General features: G+C 64.4%; 6 protein-coding genes across 10 annotated transcripts; 3 read left to right on the forward strand and 3 right to left on the reverse strand.

Moving 5' to 3' along the window:
* Nucleotides 1-265: 265 nt before the first annotated feature.
* Nucleotides 266-2774, forward strand: LOC121338325 (probable low-specificity L-threonine aldolase 2). The gene is made up of 7 exons (XM_041409195.1): nucleotides 266-470; nucleotides 599-682; nucleotides 767-855; nucleotides 1114-1299; nucleotides 1457-1594; nucleotides 1754-1946; nucleotides 2247-2774. The coding sequence occupies exons 1-7, from the start codon at nucleotides 278-280 to the stop codon at nucleotides 2582-2584; spliced, it is 1221 nt and encodes a 406-aa protein (XP_041265129.1). The 5' UTR covers nucleotides 266-277; the 3' UTR covers nucleotides 2585-2774.
* A 385-nt stretch (nucleotides 2775-3159) lies between these two features.
* Nucleotides 3160-5970, reverse strand: AFMID (arylformamidase). The gene is made up of 11 exons (XM_041409204.1): nucleotides 5847-5970; nucleotides 5661-5751; nucleotides 5483-5587; nucleotides 5365-5413; nucleotides 5108-5193; nucleotides 4957-5029; nucleotides 4585-4682; nucleotides 4349-4427; nucleotides 4048-4177; nucleotides 3597-3701; nucleotides 3160-3493 (listed from the first exon to the last, which is right to left on the reverse strand). The coding sequence occupies exons 1-11, from the start codon at nucleotides 5874-5876 to the stop codon at nucleotides 3464-3466; spliced, it is 876 nt and encodes a 291-aa protein (XP_041265138.1). The 5' UTR covers nucleotides 5877-5970; the 3' UTR covers nucleotides 3160-3463.
* A 298-nt stretch (nucleotides 5971-6268) lies between these two features.
* On the forward strand, nucleotides 6269-9293 carry TK1 (thymidine kinase 1). Its single transcript, XM_041409185.1, has 7 exons — nucleotides 6269-6365; nucleotides 6758-6789; nucleotides 6874-6987; nucleotides 7066-7159; nucleotides 7462-7551; nucleotides 7636-7755; nucleotides 7864-9293. Exons 1-7 carry the CDS (start codon nucleotides 6300-6302, stop codon nucleotides 8017-8019), a joined length of 672 nt encoding a protein of 223 aa, XP_041265119.1. The 5' UTR covers nucleotides 6269-6299; the 3' UTR covers nucleotides 8020-9293.
* Nucleotides 9294-9613: 320 nt separating this feature from the next.
* Nucleotides 9614-11995, reverse strand: SYNGR2 (synaptogyrin 2). Its single transcript, XM_041409238.1, has 4 exons — nucleotides 11773-11995; nucleotides 11381-11618; nucleotides 10834-10973; nucleotides 9614-10736 (listed from the first exon to the last, which is right to left on the reverse strand). The coding sequence occupies exons 1-4, from the start codon at nucleotides 11875-11877 to the stop codon at nucleotides 10539-10541; spliced, it is 681 nt and encodes a 226-aa protein (XP_041265172.1). The 5' UTR covers nucleotides 11878-11995; the 3' UTR covers nucleotides 9614-10538.
* TMC6 (transmembrane channel like 6) lies at nucleotides 11967-19159 on the forward strand. 5 transcript variants are annotated; one of them, XM_041409230.1, is made up of 21 exons: nucleotides 11967-12103; nucleotides 12628-12867; nucleotides 12992-13104; nucleotides 13406-13537; nucleotides 13647-13805; nucleotides 13915-14020; nucleotides 14118-14214; nucleotides 14304-14558; nucleotides 14813-15003; nucleotides 15084-15222; nucleotides 15370-15525; nucleotides 15714-15889; nucleotides 16033-16114; nucleotides 16411-16508; nucleotides 16661-16756; nucleotides 16903-16978; nucleotides 17236-17369; nucleotides 17717-17893; nucleotides 18068-18146; nucleotides 18278-18356; nucleotides 18547-19159. In XM_041409230.1, the coding sequence occupies exons 2-20, from the start codon at nucleotides 12812-12814 to the stop codon at nucleotides 18347-18349; spliced, it is 2394 nt and encodes a 797-aa protein (XP_041265164.1). In that variant the 5' UTR covers nucleotides 11967-12103; nucleotides 12628-12811; the 3' UTR covers nucleotides 18350-18356; nucleotides 18547-19159. The 5 variants fall into 5 exon arrangements, with proteins under 5 accessions (XP_041265164.1, XP_041265167.1, XP_041265165.1 ...); XM_041409233.1 differs by having other exon boundaries at nucleotides 12026-12103; nucleotides 12777-12867; XM_041409231.1 differs by lacking the exon at nucleotides 11967-12103 and adding an exon at nucleotides 12112-12277.
* An 833-nt stretch (nucleotides 19160-19992) lies between these two features.
* ARL16 (ADP ribosylation factor like GTPase 16) lies at nucleotides 19993-21278 on the reverse strand. Its single transcript, XM_041409239.1, has 5 exons — nucleotides 21153-21278; nucleotides 20968-21023; nucleotides 20769-20882; nucleotides 20453-20568; nucleotides 19993-20320 (listed from the first exon to the last, which is right to left on the reverse strand). The coding sequence occupies exons 1-5, from the start codon at nucleotides 21235-21237 to the stop codon at nucleotides 20149-20151; spliced, it is 543 nt and encodes a 180-aa protein (XP_041265173.1). The 5' UTR covers nucleotides 21238-21278; the 3' UTR covers nucleotides 19993-20148.
* Nucleotides 21279-21287: the final 9 nt, after the last annotated feature.

Here is a 21287-nt window from a genome sequence, read left to right on the forward strand (position 1 = left end):
CGCTGGCAGCGGGGCGGGAGCAACTCCTGCTCAGCCACGGAAAGACTCTGGAGGATCCCCCTGGCACTCCCTCCCGTGGGACACCCAGGATGGGACAGTGCAGGGCCGGGGCAATCCCCACCCGTGCGTGGTGTAGGATGGAGGAATGGGAGCTCGTAGGGACGGCGCTCCGAGTGCCCGCGCCGGAGCCGCTGCCTCGTTCCCGCCCCGTATTCCCGGGAAGGGCGATCCCGATCCCGCCCCCGCCCGGGAGCCCTTGCGGGGGGCGGTCCCGGCCATGCGGACGGTGCTGCGGCGGGGGTGGGTGCCCGGGCCCGGGGGGAGGCAGCCGCGGGGTCCCGCCGCGGCCCCGCCTCTTGTCGTGGACCTGCGGAGCGACACGGTGACCCGGCCGTGCGCGGCGATGCGCCGTGCCATGGCCCGCGCCGCCGTGGGCGACGACGACTACGGGGAGGACCCCGCGGTGAACGGTGGGCGGAGGGGACGGGCCTGCCGGGGGTCCCTGCCTGCCAGCCCCCGGGCCGGGGGCAGCGGGATGGGGGCCCGGAGCTGGGGGCAGCCCAGCGCCAGCCACCCAGGACAGCCGTGTCCCCCGCAGAGCTGCAGCGCCGGGCCGCGGCGACTCTGGGGACGGAATCGGCTCTGTTCGTGCCCACGGCCACCATGGCCAACCTCATCGCCGGTGAGTCCGGGGCTCGCAGCGCCTCGTGCCCCCCGGCTGTGGAATGCTGCCCCTGCCCCCTCCCTCACGGCCCTTCTCTCCCAGTGATGTGCCACTGCCAGCGCAGGGGGGCTCAGCTGTTCCTGGGCCGGGACGCCCACCTGCACGTCTACGAGCACGGCGGGGCCGCGCAGGTGAGCGCGGGGGGCGGTGGCGCTGGTGGCGCTGGTGGCAGTGCAGGAGGGCGGCCGCGTGCTGCCCTCCTCTGGCTGCAAGGGCCCGGCCAGGCGGAGGATCCGCTGCCAGGGCATTCCTTGGGTCATTGTCCCAAGGCACGGGCTGCAGCACGAGTGCGGGCTGTACACACCCGATGGAGGGGACAGAGGGCTGGAGCCCCCGTGCGCCACCACTGTCCCCTGTCAGCTCCGTGCTCTTCCCTGCCCTGGGCACAGGTCGCCGGTGTGCACTCCCAGGCCTTGCCAGATCTGCCGAACGGCACATTCGACCTGGAGCAGCTGGAGCAGGCCATCCGTGAGGCCCACGGCAGCCAGTACCACCCACGTCCTGAGCTCATCTGTCTGGAGAACACGCACAGCTCGGCGGGCGGCCGGGCACTGCCCCTCACCTATCTCAGGCAGGTGAGAGCCCCGGATGGTGCTGGCACGATCCTGCCTGGCGTGGGCAGCTGGGCCCTGCACAATGGCACTGCGGGGACACTGGAGCTCAGAGATGGCTTGTGGTGGCACTAGATGCCCCAGGGGTCCCTCCCAAACCAGCTGTCCCCCTGACTCCCAGGTCCGTGGGCTTGCAGACCATTACGGGCTGCGGGTGCACATGGACGGCGCACGACTGATGAATGCAGCAGTGGCCCAGGGTGTGGAGCCAGCTCAGATTGCCCAGCACTGTGACTCTGTGTCCCTCTGCTTCTCCAAGGTGTGCTTGTGTGGGGAGGGGTCCGCAGGGCTGGCAGGGGCCAGCACAAGCCGGACCCTGGCCGTTGTTTGCAGGTGTTGGGCTAAGAACACACCTGGCAGGCTGGGAGGGGCAGCTGGCCCTGGAACAGCTGGAGTGACCCCGTTGGTGGCTCTGCAGGGCCTGGGCGCCCCGGCTGGCGCGGTGCTGGCGGGGTGCAGGCAGTTTGTCGCCGAGGCCTGGCGCGTGCGGAAGCTGCTGGGCGGGGGCATGCGGCAGGTGGGAGTGCTGGCGGCCGCCGCCCGCCTCGGGCTGCAGCACGCGGAGGCCACGCTGCGCAGGGACCACGACAACGCCCGGCGCTTTGCGGAAGGTACCTCAGGGCCCCGAGCGTGCTGGGATGTAACAGCACGCCTGGCACTGCCCAGCAGTGCGGGTGGCTCGAGCACCATCCCTGGATGGCTACTCCGGGTCTCCAGCCGGGTGAGGATGCTGCTGGGATCCTCACCTGCCAGGATCGTGCCATGACCATCCCTGTGCTGTGCTCAGTGACCCTGGTACCACATGGGGGGAGAAAGGGCTCTCCCTTGTCCAGAACCTGGGGCAGGGCTGGGGCAGGTAGCCTCTTCCAGGCCATTGGGCAGTGGGCTTGCACTGCCTCGGCCTCCTGCAGGTATCCACGTGCTGGACTCTCCCCTCTGCTCCGTCAACCTGGCAGCAGTGGAGACCAACATTGTGATGGTGAATATCCAGGGGGCCTGGCCGTCCCCCACCGAGCTCTGCGACCGCCTGCGTGCCGTCAGCGAGGAGGAGGAGGCTGAGACCGGGCAGGCTGTCAGCGTCTTGCTGTTCCCCTGGTCGGCACGGACTGTGCGCGCCGTCTGGCACCGCAACATCTCGGCCCGTGACACTGAGCTCGCAAGGAGGAAGCTGGAATTTGTGGCCAGGAAGTGCCAGGAGGAATTGGCCTTGGGGTTGCATCCGATGCCTCCAGGCAGTGGGGGAGCCTGAGCATTCTGCCAACCCCACAACTGCAGCAGTCAGGCAGCCCAGAGCAAGGACTGGGACCAGGCCCTTTGTGCTCCAGATGTGTTCCCAGCCATCTGAAACTTGACATCAGCCCTCACAGGCAGCCTGACAAACCAATGTGAGCCCAGCCCTTGAGGCAGTCAGTGCACAAAATAAACACCTTTTGCTGGTACTGTAGCTGTGCAGGGTGTTTTCTCTCAAATGTGCTCTTTTCCTTGCTTTGCAGCAGGGACATCATCACAGCCAAGGTCCCCGTGGAGGGAAGTTGCTCCTGAGGACATGGAACCATCTCAGCCACAGGGCCAGGGTTGCTGCACAGCAATGTCAATGTTTGTGTCTGGCCAGGACTGTCCCAGGAGCCTGGCCCAGATGGTTCTGTCACTCCTATACACAGAGGCTTATGTCATTCTGTCCCACAGCAGCAGTGGGCTGCCCAGGCTTCCCTGTCATGTTCTGGGTCAGCAAGTCCCAGAACTCTGCACTGGAAGAAGGGATTCTCTCAGCAGCAGTTGCTTCAGGTGTGCACTCAGTGGCTCCCTGGGAAGCACTACCCCAGCCAGTAGTAATTCCCATTTTATTCTGTATTGCCAATGTGCAGTTTAAAGGACGCTGAGGGAGCAAACTTCATGATCCAGCTGCCCAGTCAGAGCCTTGCAGCCCTCAGTCCCCTGCGCTCCGGTGGGCAGGACCACTCCAGGGAAGGGGCACCAGCCTGGGCTGGGCTGAGCAGAGAGGGCACAGTGTGGGTCTGAGACAGCGGTGGCCCTGTGTTAGACTGAGGAGGCAGCAGGCGGGGGATGTCAGATGCCCATTGCCAACACACAGGGCCACGGTCCCCATCTGTTTACTCCTGAGGTGCCATCATGCTCTTGAAATCATGTTGAGAATCACCTGGGATGAGGAACCAAACCCTGTGAAAAGCCCCTGACCCTGCACCTCCCCACAAGGAGGTGGCAGCCCACCTGATCCGCCTTGGCACAGCCCTCCTGCCTACCTGAGTGAGGATGTAGCTGTCCTCTGACAGCCTCTCAATGACATCAAAGTGATCCACACCACCCAGATCCAGCAGAGAGACAGACCAGCCAGCTGCACGCAGGGCCTGTGGAGAGAGGAGTGCTGCAGGATGGACCCCAAGCTCCACCTGCACTGGACAAACAGCAGGAATAATGTCCTGGCCAGGACTGGTGTCCTCCAGTGAGCCAGAAACTGCTCTGGCTCAGCACAGAAGCTCTTCCTCCCAGTTGGATAAGCTGGTGAGGGGTGCCTGGAGCAGTGTCCCCACCAGACCCAAGCAGGGTGCTGCTGGAGCTCATGTGGCCATGCTCCTGTGGCTGCCTGGAGCTCACCTGGCCGTGCTCCTGTGGCTGCCTGGTGCTCACCTGGCTGTACTCCTGTGGCTGCCTGGAGCTCACCTGGCCGTGCTCCTGTGGCTGCCTGGAGCTCACCTGGCTGTACTCCTGTGACTGCCTGCGGAACTCTGGGGAGTCATGCTGGGCCACAGCCACGAGCACCTGGCAGGCAGCTGGCGCTGCGGGGGTGACATGTCTCATGGGGCTGTTCCTCTGGGCCACCTCCCTGCAGGAGTCACGCCGGTGGCAGCTGACGCGGCCCTTCGCTCCAGGAGCGCCCGTGCTGTCAGCTGGGCTCCCCAGCTGGGGCAGGCATGGGGCAGAGCGGCTGCAGGGCCACTGACACCGCCCGCCTGTGCTCTGTCCCCACGGCTGTCCCCACAGCGCGTGAGCTCACCGGCTCATGTTCAGAGCGTCGTTCACATAGGTGTGCAGGATGGGCTCCAGGTCATACAGGCCGCTCACCAGCACTGCTCCTGGAGGCAGAGGCACTGCCAGGTGAGGAGCTGCAGCCTGGGTGGCTCCACAGCTCTGGGACCTCATAACCAGTTAGCATAATCAGCCCCACAGCCTTGTCCCAGGTGTGGAGACCAGTTCTTCTCCCAACCCTGTTCCGGGACATGGCAACGCTACCTTTGATATCTGGCACCACTCGGAATTCCGTCCAGTCTGTAGACAGCACCATGGCTGCCAGGTGGGCCCCTGCTGAGTGTCCGCACAAGTAAATGCCCCTGGAAGGAGGGAGCAGTGAGCCACGAGGAGGGAGTGACTGAGAGGGACACTAGGCATGCTTTGCTCCGTCCAGAGGAGGTGGCACAGCCCGAATGTGTCAGCTCAGATGTTTCCCAATCCGTCAGCCGCTGCCTTGTGCGGTGACAGGGGATTGTGGCCACAGGCACTGCCCAGTGCTTGAAGCAAGGTGCCAAAGCTTTTGTCCTGCTCCAGGCCTTGTTTGCCCCCCCCAGCCACTCTCACAGACCAGCCCCTGACCCGGGAGCTGCCCACCTGATCCTGGGGTACCGCTGCACCAGGAAGACGAGGCTGCGGCGCACCTGCAGCACCATGGTGTCCATGTGGCCTAAGCAGAGGACAAAGGGCAGGGTTGGAGGGCACTGTGCTACGCAGGCAGCTGCAGCCTCTGCAGGCCAGCACCTACCTTTAGGGGCTATGTCGTACCCCACCGCCACCACTGCCACCCCCTGTGACACCAGCGGGGGGGCTGCAAACCCCGAATCGTCCTTACTGGGGAGAGAGAGATGCAGACAGGCTGTGGGAGCCAGGGGCTGCAGGGCCAGCTGGGGACTGGCCAGACCCTGTGTCCCCAGAGCAAGCCCCAGTGTCAGGAGAAGGGGTCAGCAAGAGCTGGTGAGGGGGTCCTGTCCCGAGGAACCCCTCACCGACAGCCCACCTCACCTCATGCACTGCCAGTATCCGCCGTGGATGTAGACCAGAACCGGGAATGCTGCGCAGCACAGTGCAGGGTGAGCCTGTGTCCTCCCGCCGCTCCCGTCCCCGCCACCCGGTCACTCACTTTCACAAGGGTCCGTGGGAAAGTAGATGTCCAGCTTCTCCCCGTCCCCGTCGCCGTAGGGCACGTGCAGCAAGGTCTGCCCGCTGGCCCGGGCCCGTTCGGTTCCTGCAGGGGGGAGGCAGTGGAGCACGGCGCCGTGGCACCGAGCGCAGCCCCGGTCCCGGAGCCGCGATCCCACCTGCCGCCGTCACCGCGAGGTGGGCGTCGATGATGGTGTCCCGGTCCAGGCGGGGGGACCAGCGGCTGGGAGAGTAATGGTCCTCCAGAGCCTGCGGGGGGGCAGCGGGGCAGCGCCGGGGCCACGCCGACACCCCCAGCCGGCGGCCCGGGGAGAGCCGCTCTTTGCCCTGCCTCAGGGCCGTACCTGCGCGGACAGATCCCGCCACCCGCCCATCGTGGGGCCGCTCCCGGGGCGCTCCCGGTGCTGCTCAGGGTCCTGATCCCGGTGCCGGTGCCGCTCCCGGTGCCTGCCCGCCGAGGGGCGGGGCCTAAGCAGGGGGCGGGCTGGCGCGCTCCCATTGGCCGTCCCGGAGGCGAGGTCCGAGCTTGAGGGCGGGGCCAGACCGTGGAGGTGAGGCCAGAGCCCGGAGGCGGGGCCACGTCCCATTGGTCGCTGGGGACTGGGAGGGCGGAGCCAGCGGGCAAAGGAAAATAAAAAGTTTGGCGCCCTTGGTCCCCATTGGGCAGCGCCTCCGCGCGGCGGCGCAGACCCTTTCGCGATTGGCTAGCGCTGCGGCGCGTGGTGGAGAGTCCTCCTCCGATTGGCTGACGGGGCCGCTCCGAATCGGCGCGCGCGGGCTCAGGCCGGCAGTCCGCCATGAACTGCCTGACGGTGCCCGGTGTCCATCCCGGCTCCCCCAGCCGGCCCCGCGGGCAGATACAGGTATGGGGTCACCCCGGGGCACGGGCGGAGGCGTACAGGTGCCACCCTGGGGCACGGTGTGAGAGCAGATGCAGGTACGGCAACGGTGGGGTGCATCCCGCTGGGAGCAGATACGGGTACGGTACTGCTCCGGGTACGGTACTGCCCCGGGCACGGGCTGGGGGCAGATACGGGTACGGTACGGCCCCGGGCACGGGCTGGGAGCAGATACGGGTACGGTACTGCTCCGGGCACGGGCTGGGGGGAGATACGGGTACGGTACTGCCCCGGGCACGGGCTGGGGCAGGTACTGGTGCCGCGCCGGGCTCAGGGGGCTGCGGGGGCCCCTGGCTGCTGGAGCCGGGGCTGCCCGCTGTTCTGGCCGCTGTTGTGACCGCACCGTTCTCCCTTAGGTGATCTTCGGGCCCATGTTCTCCGGGAAGAGGTAGGCGGGAGCGGGAGGCGCCGGGCGGGGGGCGCGGGAAGGCGGTGGGCTGAGGCTGAGGCCCGCTGGCACTGTGTCTTGCAGCACGGAACTCATGCGGCGAGTGCGGCGGTTCCAGCTTGCCCAGTACCGGTGCCTGCTGGTGAAGTATGCCAAGGACACGCGCTACAGCTCTTCAGGGGTCTCCACACACGACAAGTGAGCTGCCGGGGCAGAAGGACACCCCGCTCCACGGGGCTGCCCGGCCTGCCCGGCTCACTCCCTCCCTGCCCGCAGGAGCACCATGGAGGCCCTGCCCGCCGGGCTCCTCCAGGACGTGTACCAGGAAGCGCTGGGTGCCGCCGTCATCGGCATCGATGAGGGCCAGTTCGTAAGTGCATGGCTGGGGTGGGCTCGCTGGGCTCTGCGGGACACACGCTCCTCTGTGCACACCGAGGGCTGTGTCCCTTGTAGGAGAGGGCGGGAAGTAATGCCCTGGGGCGGTTTGGTCCGTGTGGCTGTGCTTACAAAGCCTCCTCCCTATAGTCCCTGCAGACAGGAGGGCGGGACTGCAGCCCGTTCCACGGCTCTGATTTTCTTTGTTCCTGGTGCTGCTGTCTGGGCATGCACTGTGGGATCTGGAGCCAAGTGCTGCCCTCCATCCTTCTTTATGATGTGCCTGTACTCCTCCAGTTCCCAGACATTGTGGAGTTCTGTGAGACAATGGCCAACACTGGGAAAACAGTCATTGTTGCTGCTCTGGATGGGACTTTCCAGAGAAAGGTAAAACACTCATTTTGGTACCGCAGCTGCTTTGGGACCCTCGTGGAACCCACCCGGCAGCATGTTCCCTGCTGTCTCGCACAGGCCTTTGGGAGCATCCTGAACCTGGTGCCGCTGGCGGAGAGCGTGGTGAAGCTGAACGCTGTGTGCATGGAGTGCTTCCGGGAGGCCTCCTACACCAAGAGGCTGGGGGCAGAGCGGGAGGTGAGTGCCTTGGAACAGAAACTGTTTCACTTTTCCAGTCCTGCTGGTACAGAGAGGCTCCCTCCAGGGAGCTGGGCTCTGCAGCCACTCCCCAAATTTCCCTGCCAGGTTGAAGTGATCGGAGGAGCTGACAAGTACCACTCTGTGTGCCGAGCCTGCTACTTCCGCATGCGACCCCAGCAGGCCGGGCCGGAGAACAAGGAGAACGTGCCCCTGGGCCTGAGGCAGCTGGAGACAGCTGCCCCTCGCAAGATCTTCACTTGACTGCTGGGACAACGGAGGGGAAGGGAGCTCAGTGCTGTGGCCCACAGGCACCGGGCCTGCCTCTCTGTACTTTAACAAACTGTTCAGTGCCTCAGCCCTCCCTACCCAACCTCCCCACGCCAACTGCCACAACTGAGGGTCCACCACGCCTGATGCTGGTGGAAGCTGAAGCAAAAGCCTGGCTAGAGTGAGTTCCCATCTCAGAACAAGGAGAGAGACCAGCACAGCTACTGGTGCAGCCACACAGGCCCTGGTGGAGCCGGAGTGGAGCCGGGCCGCAGCGCTGCCGCCGCTCGCTGTGGCTCTGGCCAGCTCTCCAGTGCTCTAAGCGTGCTCAGGCTGCCACCGCTGCTTCTGCTGCCTGTCCATGCAGCCCTTCTCTCTTGTGCACTTGCAAAATTCCAGGTTTCTCAAGATAATGTACAGCCATTAGTGTTTTTAATGCAATTTTTAACTTCCTTCCTTAACAGTCTGAGGTAACTTGTCCTTTGTCACAGAGCTGTGGCACAGCTTTTAAACTGACACACACATCAGCCCAGCCCTGGGCAGGCCCCCAGCCTCTCTGCCAGCATGCTCCCTGGTGTAAATTATTGAAACAGAAGGAGGCCTGGCAGCTGACTCTTCTGAGGTGTTGAACCTCAAAGGGCTGGCTGTGTTCTAGCAGGCTGTGGCAGACTCGTTTGGAGGAACTGGTCCTAGGAAGAGCCTCCTCCAAATTCAGGGCAGTTTTTCTCAGGTTCAAGGCTGCTGCTGCCATTTTGGTGCTGTTACCTGTGAGGGGTTTGGAGGCTCAAGAGTTTCATCTACCAAGATTTGGACAATTATTCCAGGGAAGACCCAGCTGCTTGGTAATGGGGCTCTCCTGAGGAGCTGCTTCTCCAGTCTAGTCATGTCTCTTTCTTTCTCCTCAGCCTTCCAAAATTCTCGAGGCTGACTCTTAGTCTGCTCTAAGCTGACTGAAGGATCCTCTTTGTTAGACTCAGATTCTGGAAAGTTGTTGTTTCCTTATTGACTGCAAAAGTGTGTTTTTCTCCTGCAAGTGGTTTTTTCTCAACATCCACAGGCTCTGAGCAGTAGCTTTGTTCTGGCCAGGCCAGACCTCTGCATGTGAGTCCAGGGTTGCTATTTGCCTGTGCCCTGGAAGGCTCCAAGAGCTGCCTGAACCCCCACTGCTGCCCCCATGTTTCAGGTGAGAATTATTGTATTCACAAGCACTTGACTACCAGGCCTGGGCTTTCCCCCCAAGGCTGGGGAAGGCTCTGCTGCTGCTTTAGGTTAATAAATAATTTAATGAACCTTTGTGTGTATTTTTTACCAGAGCATTCTGCTAAGTTTTCCTGGCAGTGACCAGTGAGACAGCATGGGCTGGTCACAGGGTGGGAGGGCTGCTCACAGGCCTGGTGTTGGAGCTCTGCTCTGACCAGGCAGCAAGAGGAGGGTGGCCTAAAAATAGCCACCAGCATGAGTGTGCTGTTTGCAGCACAGCAGTTGGCAGGGCTGCACTGCCCCACCTGACACCCCAAGCCCTGGAGGGGCAGAAGGCAGGAGCCTTTTCTGCTCCCCTGAGACAAAAGGCACATGGTGACTCACATGGTGGCTTGGTGAAAAAGTTTTATTCCAACCCTACAGTGACAACTACTCAAAGGCTGGCCCCAGCAGTGATGGCACACACAGCTGCTGGGAACAGCTTTACCACAGCACAGCAGCAAACACAACCTGAGACAACGGACCACAGGCTCCTGGTGTGGCAGGAGTGCAGGAGGGAGCCGTGGGCAGGGAGCAGGAGCTCAGCCTCACAGCAGCACTCAGGCAGGCACACAAGGCAAGGAAAGTGCTCCAGGGTGTCCTCAGCCACAGCTCTGCTGAGGGATCTCAGTGCTCACTGCTCCCACAGACCCCAAATGGCATCATCCAAGCACCAGCAGCTCTAGTGCAGGCTGGAGGAAGGCACGGCATGGCATTAGAGAAGAGAAGAGGGGGCTTTGGCAATAGCTGGCCCAGAAGCAGCCGCTGGGGAAGGCAAGGGAAGGCAGTGCAGGCAGGAGCTGGGCCTGGCTGTGCTGCAGCAGCGAGGCAGCACATGGGGAATGCAGCCAGCAGGGCTGAAAGGCACCGGAGACAGGATGGGCCAGGGCAACAGTCACAGGTGCAGAGCCTGGCCAGAGTCAGGGGTGTGAGCTGCAGCCCACCACCAAGGCACCACAGCAAAAGCAGAGGCTTGTACGTGCCAAGGCTGCCCACACACCCAACCTGCAGCTGCACTGCTCACCCAGCAGCTGCAAATCATCGTGTGCCAAACCACCTACCAAATCACACAACGGGCTCTGGACCCTCCAGTCAGGATCCAGCTCTGGGACCAGGCAGAAGCCCCTCCTGCACCTCATGAAAAAGCCCAGTAACCTTAAACAAAGCAGCCATCACCCTCCCGCCCCACTGTGCCCTCCAAGTCACAGATCCCTCCCTCCCACCCCGCGGAAGGAATTGCACTGTACAGCCGTCCCGCGGGTGCCAGCCAGGGCTCAGTACACCGGTGGGGGCTGATAGCCCTCCGGGGCCTCCGCTGTGTGCGTGAAGGGCGGCTGCTGGTAGCTCTCATGGCTGATGTTGGGATAGCTGGAGTAGGGAGTCGGAACCCCCGGGCTGGGGTCGGCGTAGCTTTGAGCAAAGTCCTCCACCCCCATTTTGTACCTCTTGTAAGCGAAGGTGAGCAGGAGTGCCTGCAGAGAGAAGGGGAGCAGCATCAAGGCCCATCCAGGCTGTGAGGGCAGGGAGCCCCTATGCACTCCCCCAAGTGGGGCAGAGTGCTTCACTCACCCAGGAGAAGATGGAGAAGAAGCTGAAGGTGATGGCAGCACGGGCAGAGTCCGCACCGATGTACACATCCTCAGCCCGTGTCCAGGACCACTGGTTGGTCAGGAAACAGAAGCTGATGAACCACAGGAAGGTCCAGAGACCTGTGGGGGGAAGTGGCATGAGGAGCCAGAGCCGGTCCAGCTGCTCCTGGGCAGTCCCGGGCCCAGACCCTGCTCCACCGTGCAGGCTGGTGCAGGCACCGGGCCAGAGCTGCTGCTCCTCGGGGCACACAGCAGCAGCAGCAGCGGCAGCAGGAACAGCAGCAGCAGGGGCAGCGGCAGCAGGGGCGGTAGCACCAGGGGCAGCAGCAGCAGGAACAGCAGCAGCAGGAACAGCAGCAGCAGGGGCAGCAGCAGCAGGGGCGGTAGCAGCGCTTGGCCCGCGGGCAGCACGCCAGACGGACAGACTCGGGAGCGGCTCCCTTCGCCAGGCACCGGCAGCCACGTCACGGGACAAGGCGGCCATTGTGGCAGGCACCGCGGGCACAGCCCTGCCCGCGCCCCGGTACCTGAGAAGCCGAGGTCGGCCAGGACCAGGTACTTGCGGTCCGTAGTGTTGCTGATCTGGGGGAAATAGACGTCCACCATGAAGAAGAAGATGCAGGCGAGGAAGGCGAGGACGCCGATGCCGATGCCGTAGCGACAGGCGTCCTCGTTGTGGTTGAAGATGCAGAAGAGCCGGGGGTCCTCGGGCCGGCTCATGTAGCCATCCCCGACCAGGCAGGCGAACACGATCAGGGCGAAGACCTGCGGGGCGGAGCTGATGTCCGGTGGGCGGCACCGAGGCCGGGGGGAGCCCTTCGGGGGCTGCCGTCCCGGCGGGCGAGGGGCACCGGCCTGCGGCGGGGAGACGCCGTCCCGGCGGGGCTCTCCCGTCATGTCCCGTCCCGTCCCGACTCACCGCGCTGACGATCCGCGCCACCACCTGCGGCTGCTGCACGAAGCGGACCAGGTCGAAGGCACCGCCGGCCTTGGCCGCCCCGTAGGCGCCTCCGCCACCCTCCATGGCGTTCCGCCGCCGCTCCTGCGCGGCACCGCCCCGGGAGGGCCGGTCCTGCGGTCTGGGGACGCCGGGGCGGGGCGGGCGGGCTGGCTCCGGCGGGACAGGGGCTCCCCCGCCCGGGCACAGAGTGCCGCGCCGGTCCCGCAGCGTATCCCGGTGCCCAGCTCCGTCCCTCCTTCCGCTCCGGTGTAACGGGGGACGGCAACGCCGGCCCACACCTAGGCCGCCAGTGAGCATAGCCGAGGGGAAACAGGGGCTTCTGGGGGGCTCCCGCCGCCCCCACCCGGTACCGGGAGGCGGCAAGAGGGACGGGACGGACACGCTCGGCAGCCCCCGCACCCACGCGAGCCACAGCCCGGGCGACAGGCGGCGGGAGCGCCGGGGAGCCTTCCGTCGGTTCTCGGTAGTGGGGCGAGTGGGGCTTGGCTGGGAGCCCCGGGGCGGCCACCTGCCCCGAGCAGCCTCAGCCCGCCCCGGGTGGAGGAGGCAGAGCAGGGGAGGAAGGAGACGGCACTGGGCGGGGAACACGGTGCGGGGCACGGGGCTCTTTGCACGACGTGTCCTCCTAGGGCCGCTCCGGGCCCGTCCCGAGCCAAGCTCCGGGACTGGGGCTCGGAAGCTTCGTGCCCGGCCCGGAGGGTCCCGAGACGGCGGGCGGAACCTCTCGGCCGCGGTACCGCCCCATCCGCCCTCTCTTCCTTCCTGAGGCCGGGCTGGGCTGGACCCGGGGTTAGTCGTTGTTTACCCCCGCAGACTCCGCGCTCCCGGCTGCCCCCGGCCCCGCACGCTCCGGCTCCGTGCCCGTCCCGCAGCGCCGGGGAGCCGCGGAAAGCGGGGGAGACGCGGAAAGCGGGGGCTGGTGGGGGCCGGGACCAGCGGCGCCCGTCTGCTCACCACGGCAGGGCCCGGGTAGGAGGGACCCGCTCGACCTCGCAGGATGTCCCAGCCGCCCTCCATCACCCTCCTCGTCCCCGAGGGCACCGAGAGCGATGGGTGAGTGTGACCTCTCCCGCTGCCCTGTCGTGCCCTGGGACCTCCATCCCAGGTACGATGGGCTACGACCTCGTGCCCTGCAAGCATCAGGTGTCTGTGCCACCATGTCCCTGTGTTCCTTCAGCCAGGAACCCAGTCCGGACAACGAGAGAGCCCTGCACACCTCATTCCACCAGCTCATCCTGGAGCAGAGCAGCTTGATCGAGGCAGGTCTGGAGCTGCAGGAGAGGGCCAGAGGTAAAGCACTGCAGCCTCAGCCAGGGCAGGCTGGAGACAGTGTGTGTGCCCAGGGCTGTCCCTCTGCTTGGGCCAGCTGTGTCAAAATGCTGTGGCCAAAGCATTCATGGGAGCCTGCAGATACCTTGACCAGTGCAGAGCAGGGCAGTCCAGGGGAGATCAGATCTTGGGGACACAGAAAGTGTCCGTGGAGGAAGGGATACTCTGGGAAGAGCACACGTTGAGCCTCTGTGCTGGAGCAGAGCAGCAGGGATGTAGGGATGAGCCATGGCCTCTCTGCATCCTGCCTTCCTCCTCCCAGAGTCCCCAGCCTGCTTGGCTACTCCAGAAGCCTGTGCCATGGCCTGGCCAGAGCCCGGGCAAGGTGAGGAGCACCCCAGCTACTCCTCTCCCTCCCTGCAGATCTTGGCCAGCATGCCCAGCCGCACCATCGGTAGGTGCCACCCACCTTCCCACCCTTCCCCAGCTCTCACAGCCCCCTGGAGCTCTGCCTGCTCTGCTCTCCTGTAGCCGCCCACCCCCTGCTCTGCTCTGCCCCACAGGACGCAACCTCGGGGCCATCATCTCCCAGTACTGCAACCGCACGGCGCGGCTGCGGCGCCGCAGCGGCCGCCCGCCCCTGCAGCAGCTCTGCCGCGCGGCACGGCCCAGCCTGCGCCACTACGACCTGGACACCGACCCCAGCAGGGCCACGCTGGAAGGTGAGCCTCCCCCACACTGTTAAAGGCAGTGCTGGTCACTGTCCCTACGCTGGGTTAGGGACAGGCAGGCTGTGGCTGGCCGTGTCCCACTGAGCCCCTTGTGCCCCAGAGAAGCGGCGCCTGCTGGTGAAGGAGCTGCTGAGCCTCTCACCCAGCCAGTGCAGCCACATGCTGCTCACCATGCCCCTCAGCCTGGTGGAGAAACGCATCCTCCGGTAGGACCCCTTCCATCACGCCAGCTGGGCAGGGCTCCCACAGCCGGAGCTGTGCCAGGAGCTGTGGTAGCCTCTGACCCCCCTCTCTTCTGGGCAGGCGGCAGCTGAGCGGGCAGAGGGGCCCATTGAGGCAGCGCGCCCATCACTGGGCCCCCTTCTCACCCTGTGGCTGGTCTAAAGTCTTCGTCAGCCTCGTAAGTCTGAGGCACAGGTCTGCACAGAGGCTGGGAGGGCTCCGGTGCAGGCTCCAGCCCCACCGCTGTCCCCATTTTTCTGTCCCCAGGGCTGCCGAGGTCTCTGGTACAGGCTGCTCTCCCTGCTCCGCGCTGCGCAGCCCGGGCACTATGCCCTGAAGCAGATTGGTGGCCGCTTTGGCTCCAGTGTCCTGTCCTACTTCCTCTTCCTCAAGACACTCCTTATGTTGAACTTCTTTTCATTCTTCATCCTCCTGGCCTTCGTGGTGGTCCTGCAGGCCGTGTACCCCACTGCGTCAGTCAGCCCCCAGCCCTTCAGTGGCCTCGAGCTCCTCACAGGAGCGGTAAGCATGGCCCAGGCACCCCCAGGGGTTGTGCCAAGCCTTGCGGGCAGCCCCGCTTTCCCACTGCAATAATACCCCAGTTCTTGTCCTTGCACAGCCTGGGCCCCAGGACCACCAGTGCCGTGGGTGCACAAGGTGGTACTGCCCCAGCCCAAGGTTGTGTGTCCCTGAGGCTGGCACAGAGGTGCCAGGCTAAGGGGGAAGCTGCAAGCACTGCCGAGGTCACCGTGGGGCCATCGTGTGCTTTCCTGCAGGGCTACTTCACGCACTCACTGCTGTACTACGGCTACTACAGCAACGTCACCCTGAACGACCCCTGCACCTCCAGTCCTGAGGGCAGCGTGTGCCCCCTCCCAGCCCCCCTGCTCCCGTACAACCTGCCACTGGCCTACCTCTTCAGTGTTGGGGTCTCCTTCCTTGTCACCTGCATCCTGCTGGTGTACAGGTGGGTCAGTGGCACCTGTGGCACTGCCAGCCTTCCCCTGCAGCCAGCCCCAGTCCCTGATGCCCTTCATCTTGCTGCAGCGTGTCCCGCTCTTTTCGGGAGAGCGTGGGAAGCTCCACAGGGGCCTTGGCCATCAAGGTCTTCTGCGCCTGGGACTTCAAGGTGATCCAGAGGCGCTCGGTGAAGCTGCAGTGTGAGAACATCTGCACTCAGTTGAAGGTGGAGGAGCTGAGCAATGCAAAACACCCCAGACCCAGCCTTGCTAGTGCTTTGTCCCTCACCCCTCTGGGTCCTGGTGCTGCAGTGGGACAAAGCCTTGCCCCAGACCCAAAGGGGATTTGGCAGCTCTGTGCTGCTCTCTTGCAGGAGCTGCTGGGGGAGCAGCGCTCCCGCTCCCGTGCCCAGGGCCGCTGCCAGTGCCTGGGGCACTGCCTTGTGGTGCTGCTGGCTTGGCTGCTGGCCCTGGGCTCGGTGTTGGGCTGCGTGCTGGCTGTGCACTACTTCTCAGAGCACATGCACGTGGTGAGTGCCACCTCCCACCCTGGGATCCCCTGCCCTGGGGTTGGAGGGACAGGGCTGGGATACTGGGGAGAGAGGCAGGGACAGCCCCATTCCAGCTGTGCTCCTGGCCTGGGCATTTGCTGCTCTCCCCAAGGACAGCACACCTGGCTGCCAACAGCTGTGCCCTCAGCCCAGTACCTGCTCACCAGGTTCAGCAGGAGCAACAAGCACAGGGCAGTGGCAGTTGGAAGCAAGAAGCCATTCTGCTGGTCCTGCCCCTTGTGGTGTCCCTCCTCAATGCCTTGATGCCCCACTTGTTCAACTTGCTGGCGATGTGGGAGAGGCAGGACTCCCCAGTGACGGAGGTCTACGTGGCAATCATCAGGTGGGCTGGCTGGGGTTGTGGTGGAGGGAGCATTCTGCACCTGTGGCAGGCAAGGAGGCTTTGGGGCTAGGCACCCCATGTGTGGGGCTCAGCCCCTCCATCCCCTGGGCTCAGGGACTTCTGGCTCTGCTCCTGCTCCCCAGGAACCTCATCCTGAAGATGGTGATTCTCAGCCTGCTGTGCTACCACTGGCTCAGCCGCAGCATTATCTGCTCGACAGAGGAGGTCAGCACCACTGCCTCAGGGCTGTGGAGGGCTGGGCTGGGCATGGGGTTGTGCAAGGGACTGGTGGCATCTTCCCCATTAGATATCAGGAAGAAATTCTTCCCTGTGAGGGTGGTGAGGCTTTGGCATAGGTTCCCAGAGAAGCTGTGGGGGCCCCATCCCAGGAGCATTCAGAGCAACCTGGTCTAGTGGAAGGGTGTCTCTGCCCATGGCAGGTGGGGAAAGAGATGAGCTTTAGGGATCCTCCCAACCCAAACCAGTCTGTGATTCTATGCCATGCTTGATTGTCTCCCCAGTGCTGGGAGACGTGTGTGGGGCAGGACCTGTATCGCTTTGTGGTGATGGATTTCATATTCACCTTGCTGGATACACTCTTCGGGGAGCTGATCTGGAGGTAACGTGCCCCAGGACGTGTCCCCCCACCAGTGTTCTGTCCCTGCATAGTCCCAGCTCTCTGGTGCACCCAGGCTCTGCTGCCATCAGAGGGGGAAGGTGGGGTGTGAAGTCCCCCCATGCAGTGTGGGAGCAGAGTTTATTTCCACCCAGGCTAATTCTGGAGAAGAGGCTGAAGACAAAGCAGAGGCCAGAGTTTGATATCGCCCGAAATGTGCTGGAGCTGATCTATGGGCAGACCCTGACCTGGTGAGATGTTTCTGCCTGGTGTGGCTCCTTCCTCTGCTGGCAAATGCCTTGTAGTCCCCAGGAGCCCTGTGGGTGCTGTAGCTGTGCCCACCAGTGTGTCCCCTGGGGCTCAGACCCAGGCAAGCTTGTCTTCCCCCTGCTCCCAGGCTGGGCATTCTTTTCGCTCCACTCCTGCCAGCTGTGCAGATGCTGAAGCTGCTGCTGTTGTTCTACATCAAAAAGGTGTGATTCCCTGTGATTCCCCCACCCCCTGCAACTCCCCACAGGGTGAAGCTGCGGTGACACTGTGCCCTGCCACCCTCAGTCTCTGCTGCAGTGATGGTGCCACCCGGAGCAGCCCGCTCCTTGTGGGACTGAGTGAGGCTTTCTGGGGACAGCACGTCCCCAAGCTCACTCACTCCCAGTGGGCAGGAGGGAGGGGACAGCAGGGACTGCTCTCAGGAGCTGGCAGCCCACAGGACACTGCTCCCTATCCACAGACCAGCCTGATGCGGAACTGCCAGTCCCCCAGCAAGCCCTGGCAAGCATCACACATGACCACTGTGTTCATCACTCTGCTGTGCTTCCCCTCCTTCCTGGGTGCAGCTGCCTTCCTCTCCTACACCATATGGTCGTGAGTACCCACCAGGCTGTGGCTCAGGGCACAGGACCCGTGGCTGCCTGGAGAAGGAGGGGTGGGGGAGACCATGTCCCCTGTCTCTGGCATCCCCCAGCTGCAGGCCATGAGGTGCTGCCCCAGGCAAGGGAGGTGCCTTCCTGCTGGCCTGTGCTCACTTTCTCCAGCTGTTCCTGGTGCAGGATGAGGGATGGGGACTCCCTTGTCCAGCCCTGGGGATGCTGGGGACAGTGAGGCTGGGTCTCTGGAGGGCTGGACATCTGAGACAGGCAGTGCCCTGGTCTGGGGCCAGCAGTTGCTGGGCTGCCCATTGCTCTGAATACCCTGCTGGTCTGTTTGCTTAGGGTGCAGCCATCAGAAACCTGCGGTCCCTTCCGAGGGCTGGAAACCATCTACAAGTCAGGGAAGAGGTGGGTGCTGGTGCTGGAGAAGTCCAACCCAAACATCACCTGGTTTGCCTGGGTCTACCAGCACCTGTTGGAGAACACATGCCTCCTGTTCTTCATGTCTGTGGCCCTGATGTGAGTATGGACCCAAACCCAATGCTGAACCCCAGGCCCTCACTTTGAGGGTCCTGAGTGGGGCTGGGAGCCAAGGTGTCACTCCAGAGCCCTGTGCCCCATCCCAGTGCCAGGAGCACAGTGTCCCTCAGCTTCCTGCCTGGCTGCCACCATCCCACCCTGCTGTCGTTGCAGAGCTGTGATCTACTTCAACATCCAGGTGGTAAGAGGCCGCCAGAGGGTCATCTGCCTGCTCCAGGAGCAGATTGCCAACGTGAGCACTGCCCCTGCCCATCCCTGCTGTTTCACAGCCTGCTCCAGCCCCTGGACTGCCAGTGTGGGCTCAGGCCCCCCAGCCCCTCTCAGCCACCCCAGTGCTGCTCACTGCTGTCTCTGATGTTGCAGGAAGGGGAAGATAAGGTGTTTCTCATTCAGAAGCTTCACTCCGTTTATGAGCAGAGACACAGGCATTCCTGAGCCCCAGGTGAGGCCAGCATGAAGAGCAGTGGGGAGGGGCTGCCAGGACACGCAGAGCTCAGCCATGGGCACGGATGCTCCTCTGCCTGTCCCAAGGGACGCACCATCCTTGGTGTTGCTGAGGCCCAGGGACAGCAAAGGGGATGGAGGCAGGTCTGGGACAAGGACCTGGGATCTTAGGGACTCTGTCCTCTTAGTGTCAAGCTCCACAGGAAGGAATGGGATGGAATGGACTCTGCTTGCAGCTGGGACTGAATCTGTCCATCACAACACAGCGCTGGAAGCTGGGGGACCGTGGAGTGCTGGGGAAGATCCTCCTCTTGCCATGGCCAAGGACGTCATTGGGAATGCTGCATCGCAGGGGTGCAGGTGCTTCTGCTCCTGGAGCTGCTGGGATGCAGCGGGTACAGAACCCGGCCTGCTGCCACACCCCAGGGCACAGCTCCGTGCAGGACTGCCTCACCTCACAGCCCTGCTCCGTGGGGGCTCACTACCTGCAGAGGACTGCCCTTCAGCTCTCCCTCCTGCCAGTGTGCCCTGGGCTGTTCTCAGAATCCTTTGGGGACCATGAAGCTTTGTCCACAGCTACCTTCACACTGCCTAGGGGCAGCAGGCACAGCCCCAGCTCCATCCCAGTGCCTGGCTCACCAGGAGAGCAGCTGGATGATGGCAGTCCCACAAACAAGGTCACTGGGCCACCCCCAGCACCCGCTGCACTGGCTGCTGGGATGGACTTGGAAGAATCACCGAGCTGCTGTGTGCTGGGCTGGGCAGGGACTCTGGGCTCAATTAAAGTGCTGCTGTGCAGGAGTGCTCTGGCTGGTGTCTGGACCTGTTGGGCTGGAAGCAGGCAGGGAGGGTTGGTGTGTCAGGGCTGTTGGTGGTGACTCAGCAGCAGTGTCAGGGTGTGCTCAGGCTCCTTGGCACTGCCTGCTTTGCCATGGGGCTGCCTGGGGCAGAGCCCAGTTCAGCCCACACTGCTGGAGGGAAGGCCACTGCTACCCCCCTTGCCACTGACCATAAGAGTGCAATAGCTGCAGCCCCCAGCACCAGGAGCCACTCCCTGACATGTCATGCTGTTGTCAGGCCCTGGGATGGAGCTGCCCCAGTGCCACAGCGCTGACAGGCCCAGGACAGGGTGTGCTGTGGCATGTGCCAGGCACGGGCAGCCACCAGTCCAGTCCCCTGTGACTTGGCACCAGGGCTGCCAGCTGAGGCAGCTGCCTGCCCAGCTGGGCTGGGCCAGCAGTGAGGGCACAGGGTGTTACCAGCATGGACAGACAGTGCTGATGGTGTGGCCACAGGGCAGGTTCTCTGTACAGCCCCAGCTCTTCCTGGGGTGCATTAGGAAAAGCATTGCCCACAGGTCAAGGGAGGTGATCCTGCCCCTCTGCTCAGCCCTGATGAGGATGCAGCTGGAGTGCTGTGTCCAGTTCTGGGCTCCTCAGGACAAGAGGGTCATGGAACTCCTGGAGCTTAGCCGTGCTTAGCTCAGCTCAGGTGCTGCTGCAGCCTCCAACCCCACTGCAGGAACCCCTCCTGTGCCTGGAGCTGCCAGCATGATCTGGCCTCTGTGGCTTCTGCCTATCCCCCCGCCTAAAAGCCCAGGATTTCCCTCCAAGCACAAGGCAGCCACCAGCCTGGACAGTGTGGTGGGAGCTTTACTGTCAAGTCCCACAGGGATCCAGTCCATCAACAGCCCAAGGCACTCCTGGGTTCTGCTCCCAGTGCCTGGCAGGGCAGCTGCCCCTTCACCACCTCCTCGGGTGGCAGGATGGTCCTGGGCTGCGGGGCTGGGATCAGCAGGGGTCTTTGAGGGTGCTCCGAAGCCACTGCAGGACATCGGCCAGGCCGGTGCCGTCGCGGGCGCTGGTCTCCAGCAGCGTGATGGGCTGCGTAGCACAGGACACGATGTCCTGCATGCGGAACAGCGACTTCATCTCCACCAGGGACATGTAGCAGGGCAGGTCACTGCAACGGGGACGGGGGAGCTCAGGCATCAGCCAAGCACAACAGCGCAGGGGTCTCCTGCAGCCTGGGACGTGCAGCAGAGCACAGCCGCTGCTCCCGGCCACCCCACCCTTCGGGTGACCTCCTCCTCACATCTTGTTGAAGAGCACCAGGACGGGCACAGAGGCGAGCGGCGCTGCAGAGAGGACTGAGAGCAGCTGGATGCAGGACGAGGAGACCTGGCTGGGGTTGGAGGCATCCACCACGAACTGCAGGGAAGAAGGGAAAGCAGCGTGCGGGTGTGCCAGCATCAGCCCCGGGCCGGGCTGGGCCCAAGCAGGGCACGGAGGAGGGAAATCCCACCACGGGGCGAAACCGGGCGGACCGACCGACCCCCGCCCCGAAAGCCCCTCTCGCCGCGTCCGTCCCTCGGGACCGCGGCCCGGGACGGGCTCCCGGTGCTGCTCACCAGGAGAGCGCTGCACTCGCTATAGTAGCTGGGCCAGATGGGGCCCATGCAGCCGCCCAGCTCCCGCACGGTCACCCTCCGCGGCAGCCGCAGGTCCGTCAGGTTGGTGCCCACCTGCGGGACAGGCACCGGCAGCGCGGGCTGCGGCCGTGCCCCGCGCCCGCCCCGCAGCCGCTCGGCCCCGCCGGGCCGCACCTACCGTGGGCAGCGTGGCCGGGGGCTCGCCTAGCTCCGCGGGCTCCTCGGCGCTCAGCTGTGCCTCGCGTTAAGGACACGGCGGCTCCGGGAACGGGCCAGGGTTGCAGTCCGCCCGGCCCCGGTCCCCGCCCCCGCCCCGGCCCCCGGCCCTCCCCGCCTCCCCGGTGCCCCCGTGCCCACGGATATGGCGCAGCCGCCGCACCAGCAGACTCTTGCCGCCGCCTGCCGCCCCCAGCAGCAGGAAAGTGGGCGGGGAGCGGCCCGCGGCCATGGCGGAGCCGCCCCGCGGAAGCGGCGGCGCCCCGCGGAAGCCGGAAGCGG

The sequence above is a fragment of the Onychostruthus taczanowskii genome, unplaced genomic scaffold, assembly GCF_017590055.1.
Source record: "Onychostruthus taczanowskii isolate IOZ18803 unplaced genomic scaffold, ASM1759005v1 scaffold30, whole genome shotgun sequence".
Taxonomy (NCBI): Eukaryota; Metazoa; Chordata; class Aves; order Passeriformes; family Passeridae; genus Onychostruthus; species Onychostruthus taczanowskii.